This window comes from Stylophora pistillata, chromosome 5 (assembly GCF_964205215.1).
Source record: "Stylophora pistillata chromosome 5, jaStyPist1.2, whole genome shotgun sequence".
Classification (NCBI taxonomy): Eukaryota; Metazoa; Cnidaria; class Anthozoa; order Scleractinia; family Pocilloporidae; genus Stylophora; species Stylophora pistillata.
Genome location: NC_142523.1, coordinates 33,193,613 through 33,218,982, shown reverse-complemented (window position 1 = coordinate 33,218,982; position 25,370 = coordinate 33,193,613). Strand labels below are relative to the sequence as shown.

The 25,370-nt window shown below is 40.1% G+C and overlaps 2 protein-coding genes across 4 annotated transcripts in view; one reads left to right on the top strand and one right to left on the bottom strand.

The window, feature by feature from the left end:
* Positions 1 to 13,287, top strand: part of LOC111342733 (uncharacterized) — a 36,328-nt gene extending 23,041 nt beyond the window's left edge. Inside the window, exons 27-39 of the mRNA XM_088759621.1 lie at positions 177 to 453; positions 1,098 to 1,297; positions 3,015 to 3,270; positions 4,105 to 4,284; positions 5,118 to 5,348; positions 6,041 to 6,166; positions 6,402 to 6,602; positions 7,714 to 7,899; positions 9,384 to 9,548; positions 9,901 to 10,047; positions 10,615 to 10,728; positions 10,892 to 11,122; positions 11,888 to 13,287. Of these exons, the coding sequence (XP_088615747.1) occupies positions 177 to 453; positions 1,098 to 1,297; positions 3,015 to 3,270; positions 4,105 to 4,284; positions 5,118 to 5,348; positions 6,041 to 6,166; positions 6,402 to 6,602; positions 7,714 to 7,899; positions 9,384 to 9,548; positions 9,901 to 10,047; positions 10,615 to 10,728; positions 10,892 to 11,122; positions 11,888 to 12,106 (2,533 nt within the window). The 3' untranslated portion in view covers positions 12,107 to 13,287. The remainder of the gene's footprint in view (positions 1 to 176; positions 454 to 1,097; positions 1,298 to 3,014; positions 3,271 to 4,104; positions 4,285 to 5,117; positions 5,349 to 6,040; positions 6,167 to 6,401; positions 6,603 to 7,713; positions 7,900 to 9,383; positions 9,549 to 9,900; positions 10,048 to 10,614; positions 10,729 to 10,891; positions 11,123 to 11,887) is intronic.
* Positions 13,288 to 13,839: 552 nt separating this feature from the next.
* On the bottom strand, positions 13,840 to 23,655 carry LOC111342737 (serine/threonine-protein kinase pim-1). 3 transcript variants are annotated; one of them, XM_022949852.2, is made up of 7 exons: positions 23,295 to 23,655; positions 21,318 to 21,606; positions 21,128 to 21,228; positions 18,483 to 18,530; positions 17,655 to 18,015; positions 15,857 to 16,033; positions 13,840 to 15,088 (listed from the first exon to the last, which is right to left on the bottom strand). In XM_022949852.2, the coding sequence occupies exons 1-7, from the start codon at positions 23,394 to 23,396 to the stop codon at positions 14,877 to 14,879; spliced, it is 1,290 nt and encodes a 429-aa protein (XP_022805587.1). In that variant the 5' UTR covers positions 23,397 to 23,655; the 3' UTR covers positions 13,840 to 14,876. The 3 variants fall into 3 exon arrangements, with proteins under 3 accessions (XP_022805587.1, XP_022805588.1, XP_088615749.1); XM_022949853.2 differs by lacking the exon at positions 23,295 to 23,655 and adding an exon at positions 21,874 to 22,127; XM_088759623.1 differs by lacking the exon at positions 23,295 to 23,655 and adding an exon at positions 21,742 to 21,861.
* Between the last annotated feature and the right edge of the window lie 1,715 nt (positions 23,656 to 25,370).

Here is a 25,370-nt window from a genome sequence, read left to right as displayed (position 1 = left end):
CATGCGCCCCTTGGCTAATTATGCACTCACAGGAAACTCGACTTTGCAAGAAAACTACAGTTGTTTTTTGTTTTCCATTTGGATGCATTTTTCCCTATCGATTCCTTTTCCTTTTTTAAACTTTTGTGTCAAGTTTGACCAAATTGAATGTTTTTGTTTTTACTTTCCAATAACAGGTTACTTGGCGAAGGAATGAAACACGACGCAGCTTTGCGTGCTCTAATGGGCGAATCCAAGTCGCTACAAAAACAGCGTCTGCAGGAAAGACTTGATAGGCTACGTCAGTTGAAACAACAGGGAAGCGAAGTTAATCAAGAAGAAATGGCTGCACTCGAACAAGTAGAAGCTGAGGGAGTTGATGCAGTGGATACCGAAGTATTAAATGATCTGATCAAGGAAACAGTAACGGATGCTGAAGAAGTCACAACAAACACCCTGCTGCATGATCTATCGGTAAAGTTTTCACCTCTCTCCTCTCACATTTAAACTCCCCCCCCTCCGGATACTTTCCTACCCTTCTCCCATTTGATTTCGCCATCTATCACATTTTTTCCGTGCATCTTCTTCCCTTCCATCCGTCTTCCTCTTCCGAATCCTATGCTCTATACTCCCCGTTTCCCTTCTCGTAATTAGCTTTTTCCTTCTTCCTCTTTCATTTTTCCGTTTCCCAGTTTTCAAATTCCTAATTTTCTCCTTCTCTTCTTCTACACTTTTTTCCCAAATACCTTACTTTCCATTCCAATCTTAACCTTCTTCTTTACCCCCCGCCTTTTCGTTACTACTTCCCTCTCATATTTCCTTTTCCCTTTCTTTTCCCGCCTATTTCCCTCCTTTCCTTTTTTAACCAATTTCCTTCCCCGCTCTACCCTTCTTTTCCTCCTTTTTTTTCTTTTCTTTGCCTTTTGACTTAGCCCTCTAGGTGCTCTCAATTTTTTTGCCCCATCTTCCTTCCATTCTCTCTTTTTCTCTCATATTACTTCTCATTTTCATTTCCTTCTTACGAAGAATCTGCCTCACAGACTCTTGTCAAACTTTCCAAGTCTTCTCCATCGAATTGCAAAGAAATCTGTTTTATTCTCGTATGTGTTATGTTATAGTCTCAATTTGAGGAGGAAAAAGAAGCTCTGCTGCGAGCTCTTCGTCAGCAAGACGTCAGATTCGACAGCGAGAGAAAGCGACAGCTAGAACTGGCAAAACTGAGGCGAGAACAGCGACGACTTAAACAGGAAGACAACTTTGATACAGCCGCTATTCTACTTGGGTTGGCCAAACAGGAACGGGCCGCCAGAGAGGCAAAGTAAGTTATTAGTGTTACGTTAGAGAAGTTTTAAAGTGAGTGCCGGAAAACCACAAATAAAGAAATTACAACTACCAATCAGAACAAAGGTTGACATCATCATTAAGCAATGAGAACTCAACGTAAAAACAGGCAACCTGCTTGAAGCGCGGGAAAACGCAGGTGGCCAAGTGGGGATTGGTTTTAGTTTTGTATCTGATTGATTGACGTGCTGGCGCCAGTTTTTTTTGGACCAATCACAGAGCGAAGTAAAGCAAAACCAATGCAATCTCAGATCACTTTCGACGCTCAATTGAAAATGTCTCTTCCCGTGAACAATTTTCACGTTGCCATGTTCCTGCCAATAGAATAGCTCCATCTTTACAACATGAATGAACATAGTACGCATCGTCTGATTGGTCAGTTCAGATATTTATTCATTTATCTATTTATTTATTTACTCAAATTCAATTACACAGATAATCAAAACAAAAACAAGGAGTTAATTATAAATATATACAAGTATAAAAAAAGAGATATCTGAGTAATTAGGCCAGTTTATACAGAATTCTAGGTTCCTTATTTCAAATAAACTGCCTGTGATAAAATGCAAAAAACATGAAAAACTAACATAGACAAATAGCAACAACATAAATAATCAAAAACTATAAAAATTTATCCTTACTTAAGTTAAATCTACTGATATAAAACTGATTCACTTTCTTACTAAACAATGATACTCGATCAATTGTCCTAATAGTTTCCAAGTGGATGCTTCATCAGGTTATAGGCGAATTCATGCTGAGGTCATTGTTTACATTTTTGCTCATTTGCATACGGCTTTGCGTAAAGAAGGAAGCATGTTAGATACAAATTGACTTCAGGCAGCTAAAGAGCTAGAAAACCTTAGTACATGGTGAAATTTTTAGCTCTTTGGGTGTAATATTCAAGGAGAAATAGTCCATCAAAAACTGCAAAATTTCTGGGTGGCAAAAGCGCTAATGAGCTCATACATTTTATGTACAATTTTGAGTTTTTAAACCCGTGTTGCACAAAAAGTATTCAGTGCATCCGGCTCGTATTCATTGGCCGAGTTAATCGTACTTTGACCTTTCGATATTCAGAACTGATTTATTTTTAGCTCCATCAGAAACTGAATTGCTTATGCTAATGAGGCAAATATTGTAAACAAGGATTCCCCTATAAAACCCGCATATGACTAGTTATGTTAGTGAGAGAAAACAAGGAAAACTTATAAATCACGAGCCGAAGGCATTTCTCGTATCCTCCCAACATCCCAAGTTGGGGGGGGGGGGTGGGGAGTAGTTAGCTAACGCTCGAAACCGCCGCCCAGTCAGCCCAATGGATAGTGCGCTGGACTGTTGTGCGGGAGGTCGAGGGTTCGAGCCCCGGCCGGACCAGCACTCAAGGTCTTAAAATAATTGAGAAGAATTTGCTGCCTTTCTATAACATCAAGAAATGGTTAGATATTCTAGTCTTCTCGGATAGGGACGAATAAATGGAGGTCCTGTCTCCTGCATGGTTAGGGGTAGGAGACGTTAATTTCCAACACACGAGATTACTGTGGGATGGATGTCCTCCCCTGGGGTGGGATGGTGGATGCAAAGGGGTTAGGTGTCAATTGGGACGGAAGTAAAGTAAAATCAAAGTCGTCTTAGAACTTTCGACTCGATGGAAATTTTCCCTTTTTAATAAAGTAACACTGTTTGTGTGGCAGCTTTGAGAAGGATCGCGCAAGACAGGAGCAACTCGCTCGTGAGCGCATAGCGGCCATCAAAGCTCGCAGGGCAGCAAAGAAGGGAAAATCTGGTGAAGAGGTACAAAAAGAATTGGTGGAGAAACTGCTGAAGGAACAGGCGGAGGATATTGAGATTGACAAGAGAAACGCACTGGATGTGGAGCAAGGGGGACTGGCACAACTGCAGGAAACCATTTTGAGTGAGGTGGAGAGGAAACATTCCTCAGAACAAGAGGTATTTTTTTCGTTAACAGTTACATGAATTATAAATGATCTTTGTTTCCTACTTTCAGGAGGGGTGTGAGAACAAGGTGGTCTCGGAATTATTTAAAAAAAAAAAAAATAACTACCCATATATTACTCTCTCAAATCGTAAAAGAGCGCACCTCGATTGCGTGACATAAAAACCACAACCGAAATAATACAGCAGCCATTAAGAACAACAGAAAATATCACGAGGAGGCAACGGGTACTCGAATATACACCCTCGGGCAACAATCGTCAAATGTTCTTGAAATAAATTGTTCCGTAAGACTGCCAAATGGATTTTGATTGGTTCTGATATTATTCCCTTGTTACTTACTTACTTTCGTGAACCCACTTGAAAGCAAATTGACTACTGCGTCTGTACAGGAGTCGCAAAAAAAGGGCGAATGACAGAAGCGTGGAAACACGAGTGGCAGAAATGTGAAAACACGCGCGAAAAAGAGGATGTGATTGATTCTTTATCGTATTGGCTGAGTGTGTGGCGCAAGATAACCCTTTCACCCCTAAAAGTGATTTGCATCTAATCTCTTCTTACAATATCACCCCTGAATCACGCATGAAGGTCAGGAGAATAACAGATATGATCACCAACTAAAGAAGCTCTTGATAGTTACACAAATTCTCCTTGTCAGCACCTTATGAAATGTATGAAGAATGTTATAGAGAATATGCTGACTGATATTAGGGTGTAAAGAGTTGAGCAGACCAATGCAAATCTCGATTTATTTTTCACCGTCAGTTGAAAATTTCCTTAGAGAAATGTGTCGAAATCACGGAGAAGAATTTCTTTTTACCCATCTAGGCACTCACAGATCTCTTGGCCAAAGCTGAAGCAGACCAAGATGGTTTAGCTGCAGCCAGGTATTTAAATGAGACGGAGCGACAAACTCGAGTGGTTGAAATAGGCAACGAGAGGAAAGCTTGGAGAATGGATGCAGTTAGGGATGCTATGCAGGCTAATCCTGATGAATTACAAACAGAGGTACGGAATTTTCCTCCTTTTTTTTTGCCCTCCTTCCACCTCACCCTCCTCCCCCCCCCCCCCCTCCGCACACCCTTTTTCCCCCTTAAATTTCCTTTTTAGAGTAGGAGGGCAGTGATGGCGCAGTAGGGAAAGCACGTAGCACACTCGAGGCTCTTCACAGTGACCTGGGTTTGATTCCCGAACCTGACGTCGCGTGTAGGTTGAATTTTTGTTGGCTCACGTACATGAGTGCAGTGTTTATCTCCCGGTTCTCTGTCTTTCGACCCTCCGGAAAAACCAACGCTCCAAATTCCATTACGACTTGGAAAGTTGAACAGTGGACGAGAAAAGTCAAAATGTGGATGTCCACTGCTAAATCTGACCCGGAAAGGCTGTATGGACAGTTTTGGAGAACGCTGTATTAGTAGCTTATGGTTCCATTGTTGTGCCTCAGCTACATCTCTTAAGAGGTGTAAAAGGAAAAATGTCAATTTTTTTTTAATGCACAAGTTGTTATGTACAAATGCTGGTATGATGTCAGTTTTCAGCAATGTGGTGTTAAGTTCGTCAAATTGCCTCTCGCTTGACTTGCGGTCGCTCACCCAGCACCCATTCCTTTTTCCGCGCCTTCGTTCTTTCATTCAATTTTTCTCTCTTCTCTGCGCTTCTCTTCTTACGTTACTGTTCGTTTTTGTTACAAGGATATCGTTTTCAGTCATTTGATATTAGTATCATTCCTAAGGTTCCCTAGCCATCATTTACTAGAATTTCACTTCGCCCTTACTTTTTTTCTTTCATTTTCATGATGTAACTTACATTTCTCTTGCTCTTGGCTCTTGTCAACTAAACAGGAGGAGAAGAAAGCGAACGCAACTCGTATTGCTGCGAGCCGACTTAAACACATGAAACTCTTAAAAGACGCATTGGTTCTCCATATAGAGAACAAACGAGCACAACTGTTAACACAAGGCGTTGACGAAGAGAAACTTCAAGAAAAAATATCCGTTCTCATTATGGCTGATTTACAAGAAAAGCAAAAGATTGAGAACAATGCTGTTGCCAACATTTTAGGCGCCGACAAGGTTAGTCAACGATCATCTTAAGATCGAAGTTTACTGCGGACCGCAAACCGTGGTTTCGAGTTTGCCGTTTGCGGAATACCTCCTTCGTGTATTAAGAATCATGAGCATGTGTTTTCCAGCCGCCATATTGGATTTTTAGGTTGTGAAGCAGTCTTTCAAACCTCGTAAAAACAAAACTGTTGGCTTGTCGATGTTAAATTTCGTATGGAATGAGTGAAGAAGGTAATTTCTGTGTATGAGTGACGGGCATACGTGGGGTGACGAAATAATAATGCAAATAAAAGCTGAGATAAATCAGTTACTTACGCGAAAACCAACCTCTCGCCGTCGAAAACTTGGAGAAATTCTGGCAAACGTGAGGCTTAAGATGGATCATGTGACCCGAAGAGGTTTGTAGTCCGCGGTAAACGTCGATCTTAAAGTGTCTAATGTCAAAAAGGACTCAAGGAAAATGGCGCGGAAAGGTCGTTAGAAGCCTCCATATTTGGTAGTGGAGTTTCAGAATGAGTCCGTAATCTGTTGGAATGTTTGCGATTCTCAGTCAGCTAAGTTTCATTTTTGTAAACATCCAAAGACTGAGTGTTTATCCTATTTTTAGTGTTGTATGAATAATTTTTTCTTTATGACGATGGCTTTTCAACCCATGAATGACGTGCCTTTTGTAACACATTTGTGAAATTTCTTTTCATTAGGACGAGTCCGTTTTGGTGCGAATCAGGACTGATCAGCGCATGGCACGCCGGGAAGGATGGATGGACAACGTGGCTGCGACTTTGATGGGTTCCCGTCCAATGAGAAAAAGAAGCACAACTATGGCGGTAAGATATCCGTTGATCAATATTGAGATCCTCTCAGTGGTTTCTCTTAAATTTCCTACAATTGACCTCAGGCTTCTGAGAGGTGCTCTTTTTCAAAACTGGTCCTCCACAAGATTATTGAAAATTTATTTTACGGAGAATCTGTTAAAACTGTTTACCACTTGGAGAGAATTTGATCAACCTGATTGTTAACCTGAGATTAATGGTTTATGTCTTAATACTCTTCTAACGACAGGCGCCCTCAACTGTCATGGCGAACCTGGTCGAAGCAGACGAAGAAGAAGTTCGTTTGGAGGAAGAACAAGAAGCTAAGTTGGCAGAGATGGAAGCTGAGATGGAGAAGGAAAAAGAAGCTCGCAAGTTAGCTGGAGCCACAGAAGAGGAGATACAGAGAGCAATGGAGTTATTACAGAAACAGCATGAGGCCAAGAGAAAAGTAAGCTTCATATTTGAAATATCTATTATTTGTCCAGACTGTATCAGGTTTAAGTGGCCACACCACTTTATCTGCTTTTTAGAATGCATGGCAAAAAATTCAAATTTCTTCAATAGTGATTGATGTGTGTTTTTTTTTCACGTTGATTCATTCTCGTCATCAAAGCTTCCAGTTATTTTCCCTATGAAAGTTGGTTTTTTTCCAACGCCTTTTTCAACCCATACACTCATTCCGTTATCAAAAAATTTGACTCCAGTTCTAATTTGAAAAATTGAGAAACATTTTGACCCCGTGCCGTTAACGAAATACTGATCAGAACAGAGGCAATAAAGAGGCAATAACCACAAGAAGCCAGTGAGACTGACAAGGTCACGATTGGGTTAAGCATTTGATTGGTTGAGAGCAGGTTTTCTCGACCAATAACAAAGGGAATTTGAGAAAGAAAACCATTGCCATCCCTGGTAACGTTTAACGCTTAGGCACGATTGACTCGAGCATTTTATTGGTTGAAAGGAAGGTGCAGGTCTTCTCGACCAATCACTGAGGGAATTGGGTGAGAAAACCATTGCCATCCCTGGTAACGTTTAACGCTTAGGCACGATTGACTCGAGCATTTTATTGGTTGAAAGGAAGGTGCAAGTCTTCTCGACCAATCACTGAGGGAATTGGGTGAGAAAACCATTGCCATCCCTGGTAACGTTTCACGCTTAGGCACGATTGACTTGAGCATTTTATTGGTTGAAAGGAAGGTGCAGGTCTTCTCGACCAATCACTGAGGGAATTTGGTGAGAAAACCATTGCCATCCCTGGTAACGTTTAACGCTTAGGCACGATTGACTCGAGCATTTTATTGGTTGAAAGGAAGGTGCAGGTCTTCTCGACCAATCACTGAGGGAATTGGGTGAGAAAACCATTGCCATCCCTGGTAACGTTTAACGCTTAGGCACGATTGACTCGAGCATTTTATGGGTTGAAAGGAAGGTGCAGGTCTTCTCGACCAATCACTGAGGGAATTGGGTGAGAAAACCATTGCCCTCCCTGGTAACTTTTAACGCTCATTTGCAGAATCGTTTTGATTTTTTTTTTTTTTTTTTTTGTCTGCGTTCCTCAGGCAATGGCGGCTAATATAGAGAGGCAGCGTAATATGGTGCAGCAGAGGCTGGAAGCCAAACGAAGGAAACGAGAAGAGCAACAATACGAAGAAGACATGGCGGCTTCTATAGTGACAATGGCCGAGAAACAGTTCGCTCTCATCCGAGAGAAGACAATGATGAGAAGAGAAGGACAGAAAGAAACGGTGCGTAATTGCGAGATATGTCTAGAAATGCTCGCAGAAAAGAAAATGACAGATTTGACGAATTTTGACAATGTGTGGAAATTTAGTCAAATGTGACGATTCTGACGAAATTTCACCAAGGTTGTTGACAAAATTATAGCAGCAAATAGATCTAATCTGGCTGGAAGGGCCCCAAAAAGTTGACGAATTTGGCGAAAGAGACGATTCTAACGAAATTTCGTCAAATCTGTCGTTTTCGTCACTGCGTGCATTTCTGGACATAAGTGGTTAAAATGTAGCTCAGTTTGTTATCTTCAATCCATCAAAATCTTCTCCACCCTTAGCAATCCATGTGCCTTCCTCGTTCATTATTGCCACTTCTATTTATTTTTATCCTATAGAACTCATACTTTGTAGTCATTTACAATCAGTTTGAATCCTCGCCATCCTTCGCCATCTTTCAAATGTTTGGTATTTTTTCAATTCGCGTTAATCCTACCCACCTCCTAGCTGTCGTTGCTTCTTTCTATGTTAATTATTACCACTTTTATGTTTTTCTCTCTTTCTCACCAAGCTTATATGTTTTATTCTCCATTATGTGAAAGGGAGTTACGTAAGATATTCTTTAGGTGCTCCTTTAGCACATGAAGGCCAGCGCCAATTTCTTAATTGAAGGAAACAAAATGTTAGCACTGATTCATGCTAAAAATCATCGGTTTGCCTCGTTTCTTGTCACTTTCATGTTCTCTATCAGGAATAGCGATGGGGTTTTAGTAGGTAAAAGGATAGAGCTCCAATCTTATCTGTTGGCAAGTCTCATTATTTGTTCGTCAGTGGATAGGTCAATGAAGGGACAGTTTGTAGAATTCATTGTGTTGATAATGGAAATGGGACCGATTGAAGTCCAACTCAGTCGGTAGTCATGCGAGTGATTTCCAAATCGGACGACTCCGAAGCGAGAGTACGCTTCGTCAATTACTGGCACGATTCCAAATCGATTTGGACGACACGAAGTTCTGTTACCAATTAATCATAACCATTACAATTTCCGAGAAATAAGGAATACATTTAGGGAAAATATCTCCGGTAGAGACAATGTGTAAAGTAAAACATTCCTACATTTTGGAAGTTCCCCAGTCTTTTTAAGAGAAGTGGTTGTTGCTATGGTTATTGTGATCAATTTTGTGATTGGTGGATTTAGCCGCGCGATTGGACTGTCCGATTACAGGTGTCTGAGGACAGCCAACTGTCCGATTACAACTCTACAGAATAATTACTGAAAAATAAAGCAGCTAATGCAGCAATCATGATTGAGGAAATTGTAATGGTTATGATTAATCGATGTAATTACATCACGCTAACGTAAAATTTTCCCTCGGAAATTATCACTTGTTTTATTTAAACAAAACCATTGAAATACAACTTCAGCTACGCTGCTTTCAACTCGTATGATGCATAAAATCTATAAGTCTGACCTGAGGGCAATTAATCTGTTCCTATGACAGCTAAATGAACGCTTGGCACGTAGACGGGCAGAGCGAGAAAAGAAGAAAGCCGAAGAGGAAGAAGCCAGGAGAAAGGAAGAAGAAGAAGCGAACAGAAAGAAGGCCGAGGAAGAAGCAAAGAAGGCAGAAGAACCAAAACAGGCTCCAGCGGACTATCCATTACCGGTAGGAAAAGAACTACGAGTAACGTAAAGGGAAATTATCCGTACAATATTTGTTTACTGTTTCAGCGGTCAAACGTGGGGCGTGCGCAAATGGATTAATTTTGGCCAACCGCGCATCAATTTCCCGCGCAAACTGTAAAGGAAAAACACAAGAGGAAACCAACCGGTTTCACACAAAATTTGCGTACGTCAAAGAAAAATAAGGATTTCAACCTGCTAAAATGTTATGAATCTTTTAGTTGTTTAGAAAAATGGTATGCATGTTTTCGAAGTAGATGCGCACAAGTGGTTGAAAAAAAAAATGGAAATGTTTATAAAAAAGGTAACTCTTTTATTTTGTATGTTTGAATTAGGGTGGCTTTGCTATGAAGCGCGAGAAGACAGTGATAGATGTAGAAGTATCCAAAGAGAAACAGCAAGAAATACTGTCATCTTTGTTACGTGAGCACACCAATGTTGGAATGAAGTTTGAACGAGAGAGAACACGTCAGGAAGAAATGGTATGTTCAGCTCTAACCAACCAGACAACACTACAGATCATTAACGCACTTTATAAAGCTAGCATGGGAATTCTTATTAGCAAGATGCGTTTGCTTAACCAAAAAAAAAAACAAAAACAAAAAACAAAAAGCGCTGGTGGAAAAAGCATGAAGTACGGTAGTTGACGCAACGATAACTAAATTTGGAGAAGTATTGGAAAAACGTTCATGAAGTATTGGACTAAACGTTCATGAAAGTACTTGAAAGTCATGGAGTTCTGCAATTTCAGTTTTCAGTCGCTAAAAGTCGTAAATTTTTGTTGTGATTTGGGTAAAGTGATGGGGTGAAAGAAAAGGATTTCTCAGCAAAACAATTAAGCGAAAGCAATACCAAGAGTTTCATTTTGAACTCTCTTTTGGTCGCAGGTAAAGGTTAGTTTAAAAAAAAATGGGGAAAACGTTATGTTAAGTGGTAGATCGTAATAGTTCAAATATGATCTCTTGATTCGAAAAGTGTGTTGTGATCTAACAAGCATAGCAGGAAAATTTTCCTTTTGACTTCACCAAGTATCTTTTGGTTTTGTACAGCTGAAAGCCCGTAAAGAAAGGAAAAAGTCACGCATTGAACGAAAGCAGGAAGAGGTGGCGACCATTATGGGACTGGGAGAGAGACAGAAGACATTCGTGGAACAACAGAAGAAAGTAAGTTTTCTTACATTCCTTTATTTCTTTATCATAAATGCCCTGATCCATTTACCGCCTTCGCATTTAACCCGAATTTAATGCGAGTTTTCGTCGCTGTAGTTGTTGCATTTACCCATATTTCCATCTTCTGTTTACTTACCTTTGCTATTTCCTTCCATAGGAAGAACGCGAACGTCAAATCACGATGGTTCGCGAGCGAATCGCGCGTGTTCGCTATGAACGAACGATGACAATGCGCGAACCCAAAGATGAGAAAGCGCAAGGTTTTGAGAGTCTGTTGACAGAAGAAGAGAAAGAAGGACTGTCTGAGGAGGAGAGGATGAAACGGATCGCCGCAAAAATGGAGGAGAAATTCAAGAGTGAACAACGCCGTGTGTCAACCGTTTCTGCGGTAGGTTGCGTTAAGTTAAATAAATTTTATTATTTTTGAAAAGAAAGTTTTCTGTGTTCGAGTTTGAGTAAAATTTGTGTTCTTGTTCCAAAAATGAACGTTGCGTACACCTTATCCAAAATGGATAAGGAGATAAAGTGGTACTGATTCTGTGCCATTTTAGAATAACACGTGAGACTGACATGAAAACCTCTTTAAACTGAGTATTAGTTAAGAAGTGAAGTATCCGTTTCACAACTCTTTTGCTTGCTTATTTAAAGGATTTTTCTTGAGGAGGGAGAATATCTTCAAACTCACCTTACTCCGCACAAGGCCAACTTTCTTAACACATAAAATAATTAACAAATGGTAAACACCACAGCGTACACTATTGAGTTATGGATGCACGCGGGAGGTTGCTAAGCACGAAAGAAGCGTAAGAGTCGCTCGAGGCGATAGCCGAGAGCGACTCTAGCTTCTTGAGTGCTTAGCAAACCTCCCAAGTGCATCCATAACTCAATAGTGTACGCTGTGGTGTTTACCATTTGTTTTATAACATAACATTAACACATTGTAGCTAAAGAGTTCCCTTTTGTTTAACAAATCTTACGTGACCAGAAAAAAACAAGCGCGCGCGGAAAAATAGTCTTTGCATTTGCTCACGTCACCAGCGTACACCCATGGGAAAATGGGGGACGCTAAATTGACCAATCAGAGCGCGCGCTTTTCTTTGGTTATGTTATAAAATGACATGGTAGCTTACTAGCAGTCTACTTTGATTAACAGCTGGCTCCTCCCAGCCAATCATTTAGCGCCGGCGGCAGCTCAGCCGAGACTTCGGAAGAGGAGGGTCCCCATACGGAACGCTCATCACAGCTCCTGGACGAAAAGAGCCGTAATAAAAAACTGAAGGAACGTATGGCCTCGCGCAAAAGAGAGCGACGCAGATCCGTCGTGCCACCCTCCGGAGAAGAAGGAGGTGCTACGGGTGGAGCTGACGAGTGATGGAGCATAATGCTAACCCTCAAATCAGCCCCTGCACTGGCAGGACCAGTGAAAACTTCGTATTTATTTTTGATATTATTTATTGAGTTCTAGTCTACTTTTCTTAGTCGCCATAGTCAGGTGTTGGCCAGTAGTCGTGGTTGTTATGTAAATAGGATTGATTGGCTCATTTCACACACTTAATAGCAACCTTTCACGGTCATAACGTAAGAAAAAATATTAATTTTCTAGTACAGTCAACACTCCGCTTACGGACAGTCTCATAAGCGGACAGTTCTACTTACAGACACTTTTTTTCAATTCCCGATTTTGCCTCCCAGTCAAACTCTGTTTTTACATACACTCTCGAAAGCGGACGCGGACACTTTTTAAAGTAAAAAATGGATTTTTCTTTTGTTTACGCTCTCTCGTTAGCGGACACCCCATGCATAGTAATTAACTCTTGGCAATAAAATTTGTGTTTAATTTTCAAATCAACAAAAACTTGACCTTTGACAGAGCAACAGCTTAGTGAGGGAAAGCAAGCTGTCCGTACGTGTTTAACATTAACAAGTGCCCGGACATTTTTTCCAATTTCTGAGGGCGTCCGCTTAGAAGAGGTTTAACTGTACTTGTTTTTCTCGTTTGTAAAGAATGCAGCTTGAATACGATTACGCTGTGCGCTACACGTAAGGAATTATTTTAATAATTGAATACGAAGGCGCGCTATAAAAGGAGCCTTAGGTCCCACTGGACCATTTGTCAATCAACCGTCGTGTGATGTAGAACTCTTAGAGTCAAGTCAGCTTGAGCTACAGCTACTCCAAAGCAGTGAACAGCGGGCGCATTCCTTAAAATTGTTTTATGTCTTCATCACAATACAAGAATTTTTGAGATTTGTATTTCCTTTCTCCAATGGAAACTGTCTTTATTTGTGGCGGTAAATTTGAGATCGAAGTAGGTGGTTCGCGCGTTACCTCATGCCACCATGCTGGTGGAAGTAAACAATAGATATCTCATCAGCTCCTTTTGTTCGTCTACCAGCATTTGAATTTGACCCGCACACGGCAACGGTGAATGACAAATGAGCCTAGGTCTTCCCAGGGAAGACTTCCTTATATAGCGCGCCTTCGGTAGGTAGGTATTGTAGTTATGATTTTCGCGTTCAAAATCAGTAATTAAAGAAATTGTTTCTTAGGTTGTATTTTTGTAAAACTGCAGAGCGCGAGTAACTTGTTATCAATAGTTAAGGCAAGGAAACGTTTCCCAAAGGAAAAAAAAAAACAATGACAAGCGCGAAAAAGCGAGTAGCCGATGAGTTCCCGTGTGAAACACAATAATCGATGGCATTATGTAATCGGGCACAGGAAAAAGTGTCAGCTTGGGCATGCACCTGTGATAGAGGAAACATTGATTTCAGGGACATAGCAATAATCAAATTAATAGCCCATTTCCGAATTGCCCTTGGCCTCATTTTCAAAACGAGTCCTGGTTCTCATCCTTTCATATGATAATAAGTTTTCATTTACATGCAAATTAAACTCATTTTCATAAGAATGGTTGAGCACCAGGCCTCGTTTTGAAAATGAGGCTAAGGGTAATTCGGAAATGGGCTATTGGGTAAATCGTTAAAGTTTGCGACTATTTTTTCTAAATAAAACCCAGAGCGCTCCAAAAATTCGGACCAAAACTTGTCAGATTACATTGCATCAAAGATTACCCCATCTAAGTGCAGACATACAGGAATCACCACATTCATAAGGATAACTTTTATTTAGACACTATCTTACGGATCTCTCGCGTTGAAACAATTTTTTAAAGTCATTCATTTAAAGAGTTCGTAAAAAAAAAAAGTGACAAAAGTCTTTTCCAAGAGTCTTTTCTAATCAACCGGTCTGTTGTCGAATCGAACTTCGACAAATGGTCGAACTGCAAGTCCCAGTCCCCCTGCTGTCGTCTTTGAAATGGCAAATAGTGGTGCGACATCACGCGCTGACTCGTCCTCAACTGTCTCCAAAACCGTGCGGCGCTAGAGAAGGAAAGGAAAGGGTGACGGTTTTCTCTTGCCCATCGCATTCACATCCCATCTAACCCGCGTTGGATGTCCTATTTTGGAGACTGGGGACGAACTAACCACGAAACTGTTCGTCGACTTTAATGGCGTTGTTTCGCGAGGAAAACTTTGGGATCTGAACAATTTTTGGGAAAGTATTTCGATGGAAACTGACTGACTGAAAACGAACCGTTTGCATGAAGACTCGGTCCCGGCTGACCGAAGGTTGGATGACGCTTTCCATGGGATAAATCTCTGTCCAGTGGATAGAGAGTTGGTTTGTCAACACATATCTGCTGGATAGCGTTTTATCCGTTGGATAGCGTCATCCGCCGCCCTTTGAACGACTTGGCTTTGGAGTTAAACTCTCTTCGAAGTCAGGAAAACGCGTGCAGTTTTCATTTCAACTGAGGTATATCTTTTTTTTCCACTTGTGATTTCCCGCCAGGTTTCCCTATTCCGTAATCTCTTAAACATACCGTGCTCTTGACAACGCTTCTCTTAAGAATAAAAACTTATGACCTTGTTTTTTTTCGTTTTTTTTCATTTGGTCGACCACTTAAGTCCGTAATGGCTTGTGGAATTCATGCACGTGATCTGAGTAGCTCAGACACGTGGCTCTTAACCACGCCATCGTTCGTGCGTGTAGGTGGCTTCAAGTCTCTCAATGGAGATTAGCATTGCGGACTTTGTCTTGTTATGACAAAAATTTACGAGGTCCTTTCTCAACCTTCCGTTTCAGAGGCCAGAATTTCCTCTATGCCCTTGTCGTCCGCGTTTTCCCTCGGAGACCTCCCCCGGGTTTGGTGCACTCTGACACATTCTTCTGTCAGCAGGACCACGAAGTTTATGTCTATGATGCTGAAGCCAAGGATGTTGTAAAACCTCCTCCAAACTGGGTCTGTACGATGGGTGCTTCGTTAGGAGACATCGTAACATATCCTGCAGGTCTGCATAAAAGGAAATACTAATGTGAATCTCGGTGAAAGGGGTGGAGCGAGGGGGGGGGGGAGGACGGGAGAAGGAGATAGCAGACCCCTTTAAACCCCTCATATACCGAAAATGCACTGATAATCCCCACGCTCTATAAAAATACTCTCTATCAGCCATAACCACCAAATAAAAACCTTTAGGTAATACTTGTGTTGGTATACATTTCTTCTAGTTCTGCTTCTGCTCTCTCTTTGATAGGCCCCCCCCCCTCTATTTATATTATACCCCTCTAATGAGCTCCCTTTCCAATGGGTATCCTCTCTAATAACCCTCTGTCTGTTGATGCCCCCTCCAAGTCCTCTCTCCGACGAGCCCCTCTATTATAGGCTCTCCCTTATTTTTCTTCTCCGATGAGCCTCTTTCATAAACTCCAACAATACTTTCTATCAATCTTCTCTGATAAGCCCTTCTGATGTGCCCACCTTTCCGATAAGCCCCTATCTACAAGCTTTTGAAATTGAGCAACGTCAGACGAAAACCAATAAATTTCATTTGGCTCTGAGAGGCCATAGGCCTCCCTTAACCATAAAAACCCAACTTCCCCACCCCACCCCCCTCCCTCGCCAATCTTTCGAGAAATCAATAAATCACATCCGGGGTTATAAGGTTATTTACGTTAACCTTAATCTCCAAGAATCTCCAAGAATCTCTTTCTCTTTACACCGATAAGATTTCCACCAATAATCAGCCATGTTTAGATTATTTTTTTGGGCGCAATCTCTCACCTTTACTAACACCATCCGGGAAATTCAACTCTCCTCTTACAATCTCTATTTCGTTTGAAAAAGGCACGTCTCCCACGATCATATTGTGCAGCAGTATTCCCAGTGACCACACAGTGGCTGGACGTGCGTAATAACGATGAAAACGGAACCACTCCGGGGGACAATAGGCTCGAGTTCCTGGAGGGAAAACACAAGCTCACGACTTCATTTTTAGGTTTGCTATACAACTTTAATGTTATCTAATAAGTGGAGTTCTTAATCATCGGTAATGACCTCTTAGTTAATAATTAACTCGTTAATGCTGGCATCTGGCTAGCGAAGAAACTCTCGTATGTGAAGACTTTCCGAACGCATTTAGTGTTTGTGGCTTGGACTGGCTGCCAACGGGACTATGCTTTTAGAAATTAATTTCAAGGGCTTCAGAGAACAGAATATCATCAAAGTGTACAAAGAGGTTGAGCTGTAATATCTAAAATGTGTCCGTTACAAAAGATTGGTCTCTGCGGAACGCAGGATGGAGACAGGAGAGATTGTTCAGAAAAATTCAGTGATCCCCCTTTAATCATAACTTTCAACTGTAGATGTTTCCTTTCTCCTATTCTTGAACCGGTTACTTAATTTTACTTCGCTTTTTAAAATTTGAAGTGCTCGGACGATGTGTTTACCGAATTAAGCTTTTCGAAAAGTCAAGTTCGTTTGAATACCTTAAGACAAAAGGTGTAGTTAGAAAAAGTTTGCACGTGCATTATATTATTTTGTTCCTTTGTAAGGTAGAATATGAATAAATTTTCCTTTTTGTGACGAATTTTAGTCGTACTGTCGGGTAACTGAACACTGTGGTGTTATAAAAGTGTCGACCGACCGTCGACCGAGTGTTTTCCGAGTGCCGACCGACATATCGGTCGAGTATCGACCGACTCTCGACCGATGTATCGACTGATATACCGGTCGAGAGTACTCACAGTAAACATGATCCAAAAAGTTTAGCAGAGTGTAGTTCAATTTCGAGCGAAACACTAAGCCGATTTGACAATATCTAATTGTTGACTGGGTGGGAGGGCCAAACGTAAGAATTCTTGGCTCGAGGTCATGAAGTACAGACCAAGCGCACTGAAGTCTTTTCGTCAAGAACGAGAGCCAAATGTTTTCGCCATCCGTCGTCAAGTAATCTTACATTTGACTGCGGAACTTTCTTGAGCCAAGTAATTTTTTCTGGCCGTGCGCGCCCGCAGGGCATGTCATAAATAGTTCAAGTGTAAAGAAGTGTTAATAACCCAGTTAGTTGTTGCGATCAGCGCGCTCTCATGAAAACCTTATAAAAGCCTAGTTTTCACGTAGGTGTTTCAGTTGGATTGTTTCGGCAAACTTTTGGAGCGATAAAAATCAAAGCTTGCAACCTACCGGTACCTTTTCTAGGGTGAACAAATCGACAGTGGCTTAGTGTGGTCTGTACTCTTATCGACAACGATATTCTTCATCACAGCGGTCTAAAATGTTGTGAACTCACGAAGCGCAGCCGAGTGAGTCCGCAACAAATATACCACCATATCGACATCAAACAAAACGATTCTTTCAGTGCTTGACACGTTGCGTGACACATTTACGTGAGCAGTGCTCTCTGTACTCTTATCGACAACAACAAATTGGCCAATCAAATTGCGACATTACTGCCAACTGTGATAAAAAAAAGCTTTCTCAGTAAGTTACGAAGTGCACAACTTCGCTGATTGAATGTGATTACGTTAACCAGTCATAGCAATCATGAAAAGTGGACTTTTCAAAGTTTTCAAATACTGACCTTCGTAGTCTGTGTACAAAGTGTTTTCAAGCACTGTCCCGGAACCAAAATCAATCAATTTCACTTGACCAGTGATAGAATCAAGCAAAATATTTTCATCTTTGATATCGCGATGGAAGATTCCTTTTGCTTCACAGTACATCACTGCCTCGACTACCTGACGAAAAATGTTCCTCGCTTCATCTTCGTCCAATCGTCGCTTTTCTGTGATGTAATCGAAAAGATCCTTGTGATACTTGGGTCTTTCTAGCACCATTACGTATGCCTGCGCATGCTCGAAGTAGTCGAGAAGTTTTATTATGTTTGGGTGATCGAGATATCGATGAAGATGGACTTCCATTGGCACCGGAACTTCACTTTCCTAGGGAAAAAAGTTGAAAACAACTTCAGTTTTGCATCATACACCAGGCTAAGATATCCTGATGAATTATTCAGTGAAAAAACTCAAGATACTAAATGCTTGTACAAACCGATTTTTTTTTTTTTTGCAATTGCGATCAATTCCGCACCGGTACACAAAGGGGGTGGCTTCCTGCCCGGCCCCCCCTTCTATTTTTTTTCGGGGAACCTCCGTTGCTCCTCCACCTACGAAAACTTGCACCTTTTTTAACTACGACGAACCCCATCTACCTCAACGATCTCCACACCACACCGAAATGAGCGGGGGGCTGTGTCCCGACATCCCCCGCCATTTTAGTACGGGGGACGGGGGGGGAGCTAGACTCCCCACCGACGTTCCCAGCCTTCCTATACTGTGTTACTCCCCTCTTGTGAAGTCTTGTACTTGTTTATCACAATGTTTGGATCAAAATTTAAAAATCTACAGACCTCATCAAAAGAGTAGACATTGCTCTTAGGAATGACCTTGATTGCAACCTAAGAAAAAACGAACGAACGCAGTAATGATACAAACCATTTTATATCCAAACCAGCTTCACACAACTGCAACAATGTTCGACATTTTTAAATATTATTTTAACAGGACGGAAATTTTGTTATCATCTTGCCTAAGCTTTGGTGTAACTTTCATATGATCTGCGATTTGCATTTTCAACGAAATTTCAGGCAAAATTTGAGAGCCACTGGTTTATCAGCGCAAGCTGTTATGTGTATACCCTCTTTAAATAAAGTTTATTATTATTATTAAGGAGGCCTATATTGTTTGTACATAGATACGCCTCAGTGTAGCAAAAGTGCCGCTTTCTTGTCCATTTCACCAGACAGGGAAAAATCCATCTGTTGTGATAATTAAAACAGTTTGAGGAAAACATGTATATTGCAAATGGACAGGCCTAAGAAATTATAAATTGATCTCTTGGCAGGCCCAAAAATGGTAAAGATGTATAAGTGAACGATGCCTGAAATAAAAACTACCAGAAACATTTAATTGAAATGTACTGTCAATAGTAAGGTTCAAATAAGCCTTGCAACTGCTCTTTCTTCTCTGATGGAAATAGATTTTTAAAATTCCGAGCCTTTTGCGAACCATGGAATGTTCAGGGAAGTTCTATGCAAAATTACATCGGCAACAACTTCTTTAAAAAAGTTCGTAAAAATAACTGTTTATTGGTAAAGAAGATTTAGTGTTTTCTCTGTTACGTAACTTTCACAAACGTGTTACTCTCTTATTATTTGAGTACCTGTCTCTTTAAAAAATGACTCTTCATATCAAAATGATGTTATCATTGGGAAGTTTTCGTAACCTTAAGTTTGGGAAATTCGTAGATAGACCAATTAAGAGAATGTTAGCTCTTTATAGATAGAATCAGAAGAACGTCATTTATGTAAAAATTTATCGACGATATACTTAAAAAAACTGATGAACTGGAGCGACATAATTATTCTGCATGAAGATCCTCTAACAATGTAGCATTTCTGGCATTTTACTGATTCAGAAAAAAAATAAATGTCAATGTATCATGAAAAAAAAATTTAAAGAAACTAAAAAAATATAAGAATTGAAAACCAAGTCAATAATTTAGCCATGATAAACGAGCTACATTAACTAAAATATATTTAAGAGTGTTAAATTAAAAGCCCTCTTCTTAAGGATAGGTTTTATTTTCAAAATGTTTGGGTTTGTCGAAAGGTGGCAGATGAAAACTCTCCAGGTGAGGCAAAACCGGTTTTGAAAAGTTCAAATATTCATGTTAAGTTGTTCAAAATAAAATTCAATTTTACCATTATGTCCGGCACTATTGAGAACAATCTTATTCTTTCCAAAAAAAACAATTTAATCCATTACCCTGAACTTGATGTAAAATGATTTGTTTCAATACAGAACATGTTTATTTTCCTATTCTCTTCGCTAAACTCGCAGTTCAGTTTACTTCAGCTTGCGCTGCGAAATCTTTACTTTCCCGAAAAACTTAAGGTTTTCCTCACTTTTCTCAATCTAAAATATTCATGTAAAAGTCTTGTTATGCTAATTTAACGTCTTATCACAAAGCTTCGTGTTATGGTTTAGATAATGGCTTTCGACGCCCAGGGTGATACGATTCTACCAGGTGATTGCTCACTGTGCAAGATAATCGCCACGCGGACCAGTGGTGCGGGCTGATCTCAATAATTATTTTCAGTTTCATCTGATATGCCATTTTACTCCAGAAAATAAAGTCGTGCATGCATGGGTTGCTGGTTCTCTGAGCCCAGACATGAATAAAAAAGCCGCTTGAAGTTAAACTCTTAACAGCTGCCCGGGGTTAATCCTTCCTTCAGACATCCGCTAATTGCTCAAAGATCAGGAACTTTCGCCGCCAAAGAACTCGGCTTTATTGTATTTCGATGACAGCTTGAAGAATTTTAATACAAAAATCCTGCCGTATATTGTTCTTTCGTACTAAACATCTTTTCTGCTCAATCACATTTTGGTAAAACCCGGCAAATTTTGCATGAATATTAAAAACTGAAAACAAAAAGTTGGAAAACGAAGCCAAGGGCCTGTTAATTTGCAACAAATAAACCTGTTGATGAGATGGGTTTATGAAAAAATACTATGAAATGTACGTGGCCATTACATGGTTTCGAAGTGCCACTTGTCATATAGCTGGGAGAAAAAACTTAAGCGATCGATAGAACCCAGCGATAAAAGATAAAATGAAATGGAATAAACTGTGGGAAAATTCTTAATACTGCCCATGTAAACCTCAGACACGAAGGTTTAAATTAGAACGTTTGATCATCATCACTTGGAACATTTGATCAGAACACACGATCTGAAATTTTGATCTGCACATTTAATTGGGTTACTCAGTAACTATTACGATCTTTAAAATGGAATCATGTCGTCTTTTGTCGAGTGTATGTAAGATTCGTGTTTTGTTGTTGTTTTTGTTTTTTTTTTTTTTTACACCATTTCACTGTTAGTAATTACCACTATCTTAGATTCGATTCCCAATCTAGCATCTCTTTCCCATGCAAAAAGTTAGTTGCGAATCAGGAAAAGACAGAGTAAAGAAAAGGAAATCACGTACTGGCAAGCCATCCCGAACCCTTCTTCCAGAATAAACTACAGCAAATCCTCCTTGGCCAAGAAGATGGAGTAACTCATAAGTCTCGTTGAACTGCTGCTCGACTGTAAATAATAAAACTCCTGTTTAAATCTCACTTTGATTTTCGACTTAACATGACGAAAAGTAAAAAACGCTTGTGAAATGAATGTACCTTTGTCTTCGTCACTTGAAGCAGATTTCTGAGGTGCACGCGTCATTCGACAAGGGCTTCCTACCGCGTCAGTTTTTACCGGTAAGTTGCTGATTTCTTCGGCGCCTCCACCTTTTTTCTTTCGCATTTTCGCCACTTTGTTCGCAGATCTCTTTGCTGTGCGGCAAATGACGGTAAGAAGCGAAGAAAACCGCTTGGCAGTGTCGCTCATAATTCCGTTCAGCCTGTCGTGTTCCGCAGATTCAGGATCATCTACATCGTCGCTGGTGATATTTTCACCTTCCGCGACCTGTACATGACATTAAAAGCACACACAAACAAAAGAATTAAACCTCAAAACGTCAACGTCGGTTGCAAGTGTGACATGACTATATTTCAGTATTTGTTCTGTCCACTAAACATCGGCTAAACTAACAAAACCCACTGAAGTCACTGACCACGCTTTCTCAGCCAATAGAATCCTCGAATGCACACACTCTAATTTGCTATAGCCATCACTGACACATTCTTTATAATGTCAAAAACGACATTTTTACAATGAATTTGGACTGCTCACCGCAAACAGGGACCGCCCGTCTATGATCCTTTGTTCGGTGAGCACCCTGATGTACGTTATCGGATATTCTTCAAAAATGAGAAAACAGTGTGATATGGGTTTCCAAAATTAAAAGCTGAGTTTTAATCGCCCAAGCGATGACATTTGACGTGCTTTCTGCCACGACGTGATATTTCTTTCACTGGATATTAAAAATACCAGACCACAGCTGACTTTTTCTCCTTCATGGTTGCGTTTACGCGAGAATTCTCTGAATAATTTACGCCAGTGTCATCCGGTAAAATATTTAAGCTAAGTCGTAAGAGTGACAGCTGGAAACAGAGAACAAGAGTGGCGCCTCTTTGGGATTGGTCGGTATTTTTGATAAAACCCACTTTAATCACTTGGGTCTCTTCATCATACAATGGCGCGCCATAAGCTTATATTTTATTTCCGTTTTTCCCAAAAGGGAGAAGAAAAATAAAAAATATGTCTTTATTTGGTTAGAAAAGGTTCTCATCAAAGTTATCTTTCGGCTCGAAAATCTCATCTTTCATTTTCTCTTTTTCAAGTCGATCTAAACTAAGAACGAAATAATTTCATTAAAGATATCTTGAGGTCGCATTCGAACCCCAGTCGATACATGGAAAAAAGGAAAAAAATTCAAAACAATGTTTTTTTTATCCGATTCCTAAAGACAATGTTTTATCTGCACTATCGGTTTGAGAATCATAATCAGATAGCGATATTTTCTGTGATCTCCTGAGTTTACAAAACATTTTAGCTCGCTCGACATTTATCAAATAGATTTTTGTATTATGCAGCGCAAAATCACAACAACGTTTGACAGAACTCTTTTCATTACGAATGCTCTCAAGACAAGCCTTCGGGCTAAAAAAAAAAATAATAATAATAAGCTTCACACAGACCAGAATCTTTCTATTATGAAAAAAATATGGAATTTGATAAGCCCACATACACAAAGGGCTGTGTAGGATGTACCCCCGACCAGACAAGACTAAAAGAATGTTAAAAGAACGCCATATCATATTCGATGTTTCGTCTACGTGGTTTTCAAACTTTGACACTGATATCGTCTAAGACAAGGCCTTCGTCTCTGAGGACATTTACAAGAGGCTACATGCACGTGATCTTGTTTTTTTTTTCACACAGCATTTTGGACAAGCAAATAAAATCCCTTTTCTTCTATTGCGTTAAATTTTTTTGGGCATTCGTCGATGTTTGGGTATCGTAGAACTGTATGGAAGTTTGTGATTACGACAAATGAAGAAGTTATTTACAAAAGCTACAAACCCAATCAAGTAAATTCGTTTGAAATGAACCGGCAAGCACTGAGACTTTCTACCGACCGAAGCCAAACTACGCCCTGTGTTTGTTCCCTCTCAAGTTTGCCCAATTTACAGTTAGGCTTTTTTTTTTACCTCATTGTAAGACCCGTCGAGATCTTTGTCCATGTCTCTCGATTTTCGACTTGATGTTAAGACTTCTGGAGACATCGGAGAAGGTCGGCTGGATCTTGCCATAACAACACATAGAAATTTAACCTAGCTTCATCATATTCTTTCAAACCCACCGGAGCTTTCGTGTTCTTTTGCGGCCTACGAGCGAACTAAAAACTGAATTCACACATGCGCGGGCGACTTGTGACAATTCTGATCAGAATTTTAAAAAGACTGTTGATTTTGTTTCACTCCAACAAACACCAATCACATGAGCCAGACCTTGATATCGAATCGCCACTTATAAATTAGCGATGCCTTACCTTTTATCATGAGTATGATTATTTCATGGCTAACTAAGATTCATTTAGTGGTGAAAAAAAAAATTGAAAATGGCATGCATTTTCAATTCGTTGCAAAATGTCAGGCGACATAACAAAAGCCTTTTACTGCCATGGCGCTCGTCTGTTAATCATTTTAATGGTTCTCTTTGTTGTGTTTTCGTTATAAAAAATGGATTCACATTTTCGTTAAGATTCCTGTCGATTTATGCAAAGAAAATCGTATTATTTTATTTATTTTCATGTCGGTAGACAATTCAAATCCTTAATGTTTTGACGTCAAAGAAATTTCCAGACCACGAAGTAAAAAACTAGATGAATGAATAAATAAGAAAGAATAACTATAAACATTGAAAAATCCGTAGAACTCAAACATCTTTGTCGAATTTCTGAAACAGATGAAAGTGAAATGATTATTCGAGACTCATTTTTTACAAAAGGAAATTTTGCCAAGTTAATGCAAAACTCTTTTTCTCAAATTGCTTAACAATGTAAAATAATTGAGCCTTGATGAAAACTAAGATGAATTAATCCAAATCACTTAGAAAGGCGATCTTTCTCTAAATAAAAAAGTGAGTCGTTTGTATATTACCGACAAAATAGCAGAACACTTTTCTTACAATTACAGCATGAATGAAATCTTTTAACAGACCGCGGTAAATCTTATACTGTTCAACCAAACAAACGCTTATAAGTTTTCGTTTAGTTCTTTAAGTGACATTTCTTCTCGTATGCAAATATGCTCGATTATTGTGGACGAAAGATAAATAACACTTAACGGATCACGCAATCATTAACCGTAGTGAGCCTGGCTTTTGACATTATATCTTGGCCACGTTTCAACGAATATCATGAAACCGTTTCATTTTGTCTCCCGCACTGATCCTAGCCTAATAGTGATATACAAGCCCTTGTTAACTGTATGTAGAAAACACTCATTCTTATAACAGTACGTATTTTTTTTATATACTAGCCAGTTTTGCAAAGTTTACGTCAAAACATCCTCAGTGCTTGGTTAATGTATGACTGTGACGAGCTCAGAATATTTAATTCACATTCGTGGAAAACATTTAGAACGTGATAACGTGGTCTGACTGGCATCCTGTAAAAATCGTATAGAATATCCCAACATGGTCCCCGACGGGATCCCGATGGGCCCGGGCGGAATATCCCTGCATAGAAGGGGTAAGATTCCATAGAAATTTGGTTTAATATCCTTGGCGTGGTCCCGAACTGGATCCTTGTAAATTCGGGCGAAGTATTCCGGCTTGGCTCCGAACGGGATACATACATACAAACATACATGCATACATACATACATGCATGCATACATACATACATACATACATACATACATACATACATACATACATACATACATACATACATATAGGTTAATTGACAACTCCCCATGGGGGCTTTTAGGGCCAACACCCACCCATCCCACTAAGGGGAGGACATCCACCACACAGTAATCTCGTGCGTGGGAAATTAACGTCTCCTACCCCTAACCCTGTAGGAGACGGGACCTACGGTTTATTCGTCCTTATCCTAGAAGACTAGAATATCTATCCATTTCTTGAATATAGAAGGGTAGCAAATTCTCCTCACGTATTTTAAGACCATGAGTATTGGTCCCGGTGGCTTCGGGCGGAATCTCCCGTTGTAGTTCCGAGGGGGATCCCACTGAGCCCGTTCGCGGATCCCGAAGCAGCTT

Coding starts and splice junctions, on each gene's coding strand:
- LOC111342737 (XM_022949852.2), bottom strand. CDS start 23,396: ATGGCAAGATCCAGCCGACCTTCTCCGATGTCTCCAGAAGTCTTAACA. Junction 21,607..23,294: donor TCGACGGGTCTTACAATGAG/GTAAAAAAAAAA, acceptor TGTCATGTACAG/GTCGCGGAAGGTGAAAATAT. Junction 15,089..15,856: donor CCCGGATGGTGTTAGTAAAG/GTGAGAGATTGC, acceptor CCTTTTATGCAG/ACCTGCAGGATATGTTACGA.